The sequence below is a fragment of the Tubulanus polymorphus genome, chromosome 7, assembly GCF_964204645.1.
Source record: "Tubulanus polymorphus chromosome 7, tnTubPoly1.2, whole genome shotgun sequence".
Lineage (NCBI taxonomy): Eukaryota > Metazoa > Nemertea > Palaeonemertea > Tubulaniformes > Tubulanidae > Tubulanus > Tubulanus polymorphus.
This window is the reverse complement of record NC_134031.1, coordinates 20,566,818-20,576,070: the sequence shown is the minus strand read 5'-3', so window position 1 is coordinate 20,576,070 and position 9,253 is coordinate 20,566,818. Positions and strand designations below refer to the sequence as shown.

General features: G+C 39.3%; 1 protein-coding gene across 1 annotated transcript; it reads right to left on the bottom strand.

Moving 5' to 3' along the window:
* Window positions 1–4,522: 4,522 nt before the first annotated feature.
* Window positions 4,523–9,092, bottom strand: LOC141908863 (uncharacterized). The gene is made up of 5 exons (XM_074799098.1): window positions 9,011–9,092; window positions 7,423–8,620; window positions 6,974–7,108; window positions 6,372–6,558; window positions 4,523–5,991 (listed from the first exon to the last, which is right to left on the bottom strand). Exons 2-5 carry the CDS (start codon window positions 8,363–8,365, stop codon window positions 5,658–5,660), a joined length of 1,599 nt encoding a protein of 532 aa, XP_074655199.1. The 5' UTR covers window positions 8,366–8,620; window positions 9,011–9,092; the 3' UTR covers window positions 4,523–5,657.
* Window positions 9,093–9,253: the final 161 nt, after the last annotated feature.

Below are 9,253 nucleotides of genomic sequence, written 5' to 3'. Positions count from 1 at the left end.
CTTAAGTGTTAGGCCATTCAAAAATGAAACCGTGTTTCACCTGAAATAGGGCTTGTATGTCATAATGTCAGTCAAGCGCAAGCCTGGCTTACTGAAGTAACAATTCATGGTTGACAGTGTTTTGACCGACAATATGAGGGTTTGACTTCTGTGAATAAGGTCTATTATGAAAGGCGTAAAGGACTGGCTCTATATCTGATAGACACCATAAAACTTCAATGTTTGCAGTGTAACTGTACAGTTAATTTCTAAATGGCACAATATCAACAAATATGGCTTATAAACTGCGCATTCATTGACAATAGATTGAGACTTATGAGAGTGTTTACTATGTACAAAAGTTAAAGCCAGATATTGATTTTTTTAGATACCCGACAGGCCTTGTACGTAACGTAACGTACATCACAGATATGAAGTAACCTCGGACAATCTTTGTTCATCAGTTGTAAATAAAAATTGTTCGTGAATTCATTTTTCGTCACGATTTCATTTGGAGCCAATTTAGGGGGGGGGATCTAGAGGGTTTCAACTAAAGCCAGTTTCCGTGTTTTACATACACTCACTGGAGGCAATGCTGGCCAGTATTTACAATGGTCAATTGGTCTGATTGGCTGAACGTCTTCAACTCTTTTAGTCGGATTTAACTCACAACTGGAACTAGATCATTTCATTTTCGTTCATGGCGGGAATATATACTTACTACTTCATTCACACTGCTGATTTCTTCTTTGAATTCATGGTAATAAAAACAAAATAATCGAAAATAATCAAGTGTCAATAAAACTGCCGCGCTTTTTAAATCAAAAATGCTTGCTGCAATTTTCCCATTGCGTATGTGAGTGTGTGTGTACATATATCGAGCTGTCGCGTAATTTTTTTTTTTCAAGTACGCGGCATAATTTTTGCAAGGTATCGTTTGGTAGAAACGGCTGGTGCTAGATTGATTATATTGATTATACTGATTAATTACGTACATTGATTGTAAATATATTTTAGAACATACCGTATATATATATATAGATAATTTGTACTAATGTTTGATGTTGCAGGTATACATGTGTGTATGTCCATAGTTTATTAGCGCACGAAAGCAATATGAACACACAACTGAAAAGCTGCAATCACACGGTAGACAATTTGAACCCGGGTTAAACTGGGCCGGACCAGACCCAACCGAATTTGATCCATCCTTGATGGGGAACTGTGGCTTACTCAAGGATTAAGTACTCCTTGAGTAATCGACGATTCCACTTATGGCAAGTGAGGATCCACCAGTTTCTCTAGATGTTCAATTTCTTCTAGATTTCAACTAATATTGAGTGAACTTTCGTGACCGTGGCTTAAATAGATGAAAACGATTTGCAATTGTCAATTTTCGACCACTCATCAAGCTGAACAGAAAAAAAATTCAACTTTATACATCGTCGAATTGTAAATTGAAGGGTAATTTTGAGTAGAGTAAAAAATAAATAGTCTAATTCTCTAATTCGGTGGCTGGATCAAATGTCCCCTTTATCTCAGATGGTTTGTCATCATATCGGCTAGAATAGAATTTCAAAATGTTTTTGATTAACTCTTTTTTTAACGGAAATCGTTTTTAAAATACGTTTGGATCGCGTTTTGGCCATGTTTTATATTAATCGAACATAAATTTTGAGCTTTGGATGGAATTTTTACAATATACTTCTTTTGACGCTGGTCGTGTTGCTTAGTTTTTGAAGACCAAAACCACTTTAAGATTGGGTAGACTGAATATAGAAATTTTAAATATTTTCTCAGTTCTTGTTTACAATACTTGTATTCACTTAAAAAAGATTGAGATTTGACTCGAGTTGGTGAATTTTACTAAAATTCATTTGGAAAAATCTTCCATTTCCTTCATGTCTCAACTCGGTGAAATATAAACAGTCCCAAACACTAGAAAGTAAGGCAGAGTTCACTATATTTCTTTTGACAGTGATGCCAGTAAAGCCCAACGCACGTGGCAAAACTAAAATGGCCAGAAAACAGTTCCATGGAGTCCATGTCGTAAAAATAAACTCAGTTATTCACATCAATTTTTATTTATGTCATGTGATACATTGTTGCCCCCTGATTGGTTATTAAGCCTTGGATGTTGTTTTGCAAAACACAACACATCCAACGCACATGGGATGAAAAATACTTTTTTCCTCGCCATGTCCGTTGGGCTTAAATAGCGATGAGTTTTTAGTGTACCAATAAGTGTCCGTCATACTCATTTGTTAATATGCATATGTATTATTTTGAAATGCGTGAGTGTGCGTGTGTGCGTGTGTTGAGGTGTCTGAAGCAGATGTTACCTGTTATTTTACTGTAGTATCTTCTGCTCTTTCTCCTTCTATAAATATACCTATTATACTATTATTAGGAGTCGTTTCTCTGTGATCTTCGTGTGCAGCAATATATGTTTATGGAACCGTTAAAAAAATCTAGCTTTCATCGTAGAAATAATATATATGAAAATCATAATACCGTAAAAATACCGCGATTACGTAGTGTGAACTTACACGTGATATCATGGAAAAACTCGAGTAATTTTGCCTGGAAAGGAATTTGATAATTAATCGGAAATACCCACTATGGAAATCATGAGAGAACTTGCTAAACTGGCCCTTCGCTTCCTCATCATCTGTGAGGTCTAAGCTTTGGCTTCTTGAACACATGCCCTATAGCATGTGGGAGATGCTCAATGCAGGTACCTTGAACCTTGAGTCCTTCAGGCATACACCATAATTTAAAATCTTGATTGATGATCACTTTTTGAAAGCGTAGTGATAAAATGTCTGGCCTTCTATATCCAAAGGCCATTTGTTCGTTGACTTTCAATTGAAAATATTAGCAGTGTAGTCCTGCACATAGCTAAATAGTGAGTGGTTGTTGCACCTCTGCAGGTGATGGCGTTAGCAAGAGCTCTTTGTTGGTATTTCTGAAGTGATTTTTGTGCTGTCACGTGGAAATAATCAATGATTATTAATAGAATAAATCATTCATGTAATGTACTACTTCATATTGTACGCATAATTTAAGCTTAATATATCGACACCAACTCGGAAGTTAAAGGTGCCCATTTTAACATTTTGAATTACATGTAACCAATGAAAATTCAGGGACACGTGTTGAACTGAAGTTGAACGTGATATTCATTGATATTCACTGAAAATGAGACCTGGTAGTGTATTGTGATGAAAAAACCAGATAGTGTTGTGAAAGCTAAATTGAACATCTTTTTATCAATTGCCTCATAAAAAAACAAGGGCTGGTCGCGCAGTCACGTCATGAGTCCAAAAGTGGTCTTAAATCTTAAGACTGGTCTTAAGTTGTTAGATTGGCTGTAGAACTAAGTTGGTCTTATGCAACCGGCCGCAGGTTCCATAAAATGTTCATATTTCAATTTCACTTGTCCAAATGTCAGAATGTATGTTGGATACATGTATATATGAAAAAGTTTTTAGGGGAATTATTGGTTTTCCTGTTGTAATATCCAGGTTCCAGGTGCATTAGTAACAAATTAAGGCGCAAGTCAAATTATTTACAGTTCTGAAGCCGCCAGGGTCTTACATGATTTCTCATTCATCAAAAATAGATTTCGACATTTGTGGCAATTTTTTGCTTAGATTGTCGGTAATTATTATTTTGCCTTCATAATTTGGCATTGAAATAAAAAATGCCCGATGAAATTCAATCTACAACGTACTTCATTTTTCAATCCGATTGAGTTTGTATTTGTTGCCTTTGAGGCTTATTAGAACTGTGCGTAGGCATTAACACAAAATATATAGGCGTTAATTATGATTGTTATCGATGTAGCTGCTTTTTCGAGATGATATGACGTAATTTGAAAGTTCTTTTTTTTTGTAAGGCTACATTCCTCTCTCTCTCTCTCTACTTTTAAAACACTACGCGTCTTATATTTCTTCTCATAAGGATAAATGTAATTTTTGTATTAAAAGAAAACATCGCAAAGCTATATAAAAATGTGTCCATTGCCGAATAATGATACCATTTCATAAAAAATAATTGTTGTTTATTCATTTGTAGACGGAATCTTGGATCATCAAGGGTTAACTAATTACTTGTCAATTCAAATGTCCAGTAAGGCTAAAGAAATTGATACCTCGTTTCTCATTCCTGCCGAGCTTGATAATTGGCCCGGCTGGCCGCCTATCTACCCTGTACACTACAGAATCAATCATGATCACGATCATGCCACTATATCGATAGGTCACTATATCCCGGGTAGTTTGTACGAGGTTCCACTGTAACATAAAGATGATTCTGGATCGCAGCTGAAAGCCATTCTTCAAAATCCTGGGGCCGGTTTTATAGACTGGTATTAACTTTAACCCGGGGGTTAACTGAACTGAAAATGAATTGAGCGAGCCCCGGGTTAAAGTTGATACCAGGCTATAATAAAACCAGCCCCTGATATGAAACATGAATTTTCAATAAAGAGATGAATTTTTTAAATGATTTATTTTATTCATTTATCATGAACATGAGTAGCACATTGTTGTAGCTCGTTAATCACAGCAGAATCATAGCAAAAATACTGCGTTTAGCAAGGTTAATTTAATAATAGTTCACCTAGTCCAGGAAAGTGCTCCACGATGCTTGTAGGCCCAACTGTGGTATATACATTCCAATGACACTAATACTTTTTTATTGAAGAAATGTTCAGAAAAAAAGTTCATTTCCTCATTCATTCCCTGTTTCTTATTTCTGGTAAACTAAAAGGCTGCCTACATGCCCTTTTCATTGTTTTATTTCAAAAGTGACCAAGATTTTGCCCAACAATGTCTGAACGCGCTGCAGGTTGCCGCAGGGCAACTAGCTAGATCGTCATATTGACTTATATTTTTTTAAGAAATTTAGAGGCAGAAAGCTCCCGGGAATAACTTCAGCTTAAGCATAGATGGCGCGAGCAAAAGGCAAAATAATGGAAAATCAAACAAACACAATATTTTAAGGGTTCTCGAAGCAGTACAGAAGGTATCAATCTGTCACTGACACTTATATCTATGGTTCACGCCTCCTGTTCAGGCCTGCGTAATTGTTTTTCCCATCAGAGAATTGAAGAAGCTTTGCAACGTGCATGAAGCACACATGCACTAACACGCACTCTAAGCCAAAATGTTTTTCAATATTTAAACCGCTTTACTTTGCATTAGCATATACCCTATCCTAACCCTAAACCTTACCCCTAACGTTAATAGCTAGACTTAAAAAACCTAACCCCAATCCTAAAATGAATCTTTTCATACGCTCAAAATGAGTAACATGCATCGAACTGTTGCATGCACAATGGAAGGCTTTTCTTTTTTCTGAAAGGTAGGAAAAACAATGACAGTGGAAGCTAGTTACACTGGATGTAATGTATAATCCAATTCAGACTGGATACAACAAACTACCAGTTATTACAAACACTTTTTTCCAGTCCACTGAAGTTCGTTGTAATGAAGTTCCACTCTAGGCGTTCAGGACTTCTAATTTCAATTGAAACTAAACTAATCAGACAAAGCACTAATGTCGGATATTACTGGCAATCATATTGTCACCATGCTTTTACAAAGCGATCGTCGAGACTTCACGTTGGTGGATATCTGAAGGTCGGTGGAGCCAGGCTACAGATCGATCGTTCACTTCAACATATCCATCTCCTCTTGAAACTTCAAGAATTTTTTGATAACCGTTGGAAGCGGCAACGTTCCGATACCGGTCAAAATTTCTTTGTCGTTCGCGCAGAAGCTTAAACATTCGCGAATCGCCAGACGACACATGTGAATAAGAGTTCGCGGCTCGTAAAGCAGACGCCTCAGCCACGCGATGAATTCCGTGTGTTCGTCGTTACGTCCGGGAAGATTGAGCCACGTTTCCTGACGTAGGTTCCAACCCGAGTTGACGAGGAACCGCGCCGATTCGAGATCGCCTCGCCAAACTAACCAGCACAACGGTGAATTGCGATGTCTTCGACTGAAACGAACGATATGAAGAAAGGAGTTAGTAATAGTTAAAACCCTTTCACTGTGCTGTGTATCCAGATACTGTTTAATTGTTAATTAGTAAAAGTCACTACTGAAAGATGTCAGCACCTGTTGAGCATTGTAGTAGGATAGGAATAGGACTACGGTATATTAGTGTGACAGTTAACTGATATTCAGAATCGATGAATTATCATCAATGGACCGCAATTTGCAATTTTAAGCCCAACACACATGACAAAGCAACGGGAGACAGAAACATGTTTCCGAGCTTTTCCCTGTCGATTACAAGAAATGAGAAACCTGGATTCAGGACAATTTCAGTGTTTCCCGCTTCCTGTGCGTCGGCATTTAGAATATCAAGTCTCGTACCTTTCTGTGAATATGGGTTGTAAATGCGCTCCTGCACTGGTCATCAGTTTCAGCGTCTCTTTGTCGAAATTCGAAAGAACCGTTTGAAAAACGCATCGATCTAGCGGCGTGTAACCGTGATCATCGGTGCTGTTCATCCTCGAACCATTCATAATCAGCAGCTTCACGATTAAACCTCGAACATCAGCTGAAAAAACAAACAAATTCTTCTTTTTTGGTGTTCTTTGAACCTGCGACCCTCTGCAAATCTATGTCCGTGAAGTCCGTGAGACCTAGCGACAACTTTGCTACAAGGAGCCCACAGCGCTATGACTGGGAGTCAGTCATTGCATCTTCATGATTCAGGGAGTCAGAGATGGCATATCTACCAGTTTTGTAATTGCAATTCGAACTTAATGGAGAACTGTAAGGAACAGTTCAAACGAAGTTCAAACCGGTATGTAACTTATTAAACTTTGAGTTGGACTTAGATTGAGTGTAGATCTGTGAAATCAAGTTCAAACCACCAAACAATTCGCAATTTAAGATAGAGAATGGCCACTAATTTCCTACTATATGCCTACGAAGGAGGATGGTTAGAAATGCATTTACGTAATACTTACATTTGAGTACTTGAGCGCGGTGAAGAGGTGTCACTCCCTTGAAATCAGCAATCGTCGGGTCAGCGCCATTTTCTAATAACAATCTGGTAATATCTAATCGACCTGTGCTAACAGCGAGGTTCAAAGCAGTGGCTCCTGGAACAAACACAATGTGATATATTGTTTACTTTTTAGAAAAGAAAAATCGAAAATTCATCTTTTTGAAATTACGCATCGCGCACCAACCAACACACATTTGAAAAAGCTTAAATTTTAAAAATACTTTCAATTGACTTCAGTCCACAATTAATGACTTAATTTACAAATTGGTTTGTGAAAAAATCCGGTCGTGAAATAGACGGGTTATTTATTGCCTATTTGATGGTTTGCTGGTACACCATTTTTTCAGCTCCCTGAAACCAATTCAAATCAACCTCTCATGTATACGGGTGCCATCGTTTACTACTAACCTAATTTCAATTCGATCCGATCTACTGCTGCTCCGGCGTCGATTAGAATCATTGCGATGTCAGAGAATCCGCCGAGTACGGCCAGGAGAAGAGGCGTCATGCCGTCGTTATCGAACGCGTCCACGTCGGCCGGAATCTCCGACACGAGTAACCGTACGATCTCCGTCTGCCGGTACGAGACGGCCGCGTGAATCGGTTTACGGCCGCGTTTATCCCGAGGCATCTCCTCGGCGATGCCGAATTCGATTAGGAGTTTCAACGCGCGAAGCGGACCGGCTTCAGCTACTAAATGCAATGACGATCTCCCGGCTGCGTCAGGGATGCCGACATCGGCGCCGGCCTCTAACAACGCTTGCATTATTTCGTACTGGCGGAATTGTATCGCTTTATGCAGCGGTGTTTGGCAGTGAGAATCGGTCGTAAGAATATTAATATTTGCGCCGGCACGGATCAGTTCGCGTACGACCTCCACGTGACCTCCGCAGCAGGCCATATGCAACGGCGCTTCGCCTTCCTTGAACGTGCGGTTGCGATTCATATGCGCTCCTTCGCGTACGAGCACTTTCACGATTTCCGATTTGCCCGATCGCGCCGCGTAATGCAAAGCCGAGAAACCGTTCTCGCCGTCTAAAACGTTGACGATCGAACCGGCGTCGATGATCGATTTGACGATGTCGGCGTTGCCGGTTTCAGCGGCGTGGTGCAACGGACGTTTACCGCTCGCGTCTTTATACGCCAGATCCAGTCGTCGCGAGTTTAACAGAAACATGTCGATGATATCAACGCTACCGGTTCGAACCGCTTCGCAAAATAGTTCATTGATGTCGACGCCGGGAGTTGGGTTTAGTTGATAAAAGATGAGGCATTCGCGCACCTCTCTTTTATTTGTCGTCAGAATCGCGTCCCGGAACCGCGATCCAAACTCTCCTCCGTTGAACGACATAGTTTATTCAAACGCTACGGCTATTTAGGCATGAACAGAGGTTGTTTGTCAATATTTTTCTAACTAGTCCAAACATAAAGTCGTTATTATTAGCAAGCGATGCAAGAAGACGACATCATCAGATCAATCACGTCATTGACATCATTAGAGCAAAACGGTTCTACTGCTCATTGCTGGTGTTTGGCGCGGGGATTGATTGTGTTGGTAGCGTACACTTTGACTCGTTTATGTCTGTCTATCTGTCAGTCAATTGGTCTAAAAAAATAATCGAACTAAGCACAAGGGCTCGTATCAGAGTTGTAGTAAAAACGATTATCTGTTAGGCCTAATCCAACTATGTCTTTAGTATAGGCCTATATATAAATAACGGATGTTGTTTACTATAGACATTGGATTAACAGATTATCGTTTAAGACATTAAACTACAATTTGATACGAGCGCCGTTGTGGTGGAACTAAGTAAGAAGAGCCAGAGCTATCTACTTATTAGTACTACGTACTGCCTGACAGTGACAAGCATCTGTTAAAACCTCTCTTGACTTAAGCTATCCAGCTGACTTAAGCTATTAAGTCTTAGGCCTACTCTATTATTATAATTAGGCTGATCTCCCTGTGCCAATTAACATGATTAATTATTATACACACTGTGCAGTTAGCCTAAAATGAGATAGGCCTAGATAAGATAAGATAAGACAGTCATTTTCATTTTTGACAACCGGAAGTAAACACATTTCCATTGCGCGCCATCTATCGGTGGCTGGCTGTACTAAACGATATTCCCGGTGAGAGAGCACTGCTGCGAATATGGATGTCCTGATTTAGATATTCTCGGAGCTACCCTTATCCTTAGTAGAAATAATCGTAATCTATACACGAAAAGCCGAGTGC

What these genes read in the sequence shown, in the direction of transcription:
- LOC141908863 (XM_074799098.1), bottom strand. Translation starts at nt 8,365, where the DNA reads ATGTCGTTCAACGGAGGAGAGTTTGGATCGCGGTTCCGGGACGCGATT. An exon ending in CCGCGCTCAAGTACTCAAAT is followed by an intron (nt 6,559 to 6,973) that starts GTAAGTATTACG and finishes TTGTTTTTTCAG; the next exon opens with CTGATGTTCGAGGTTTAATC. An exon ending in CAACCCATATTCACAGAAAG is followed by an intron (nt 5,992 to 6,371) that starts GTACGAGACTTG and finishes CGTTCGTTTCAG; the next exon opens with TCGAAGACATCGCAATTCAC.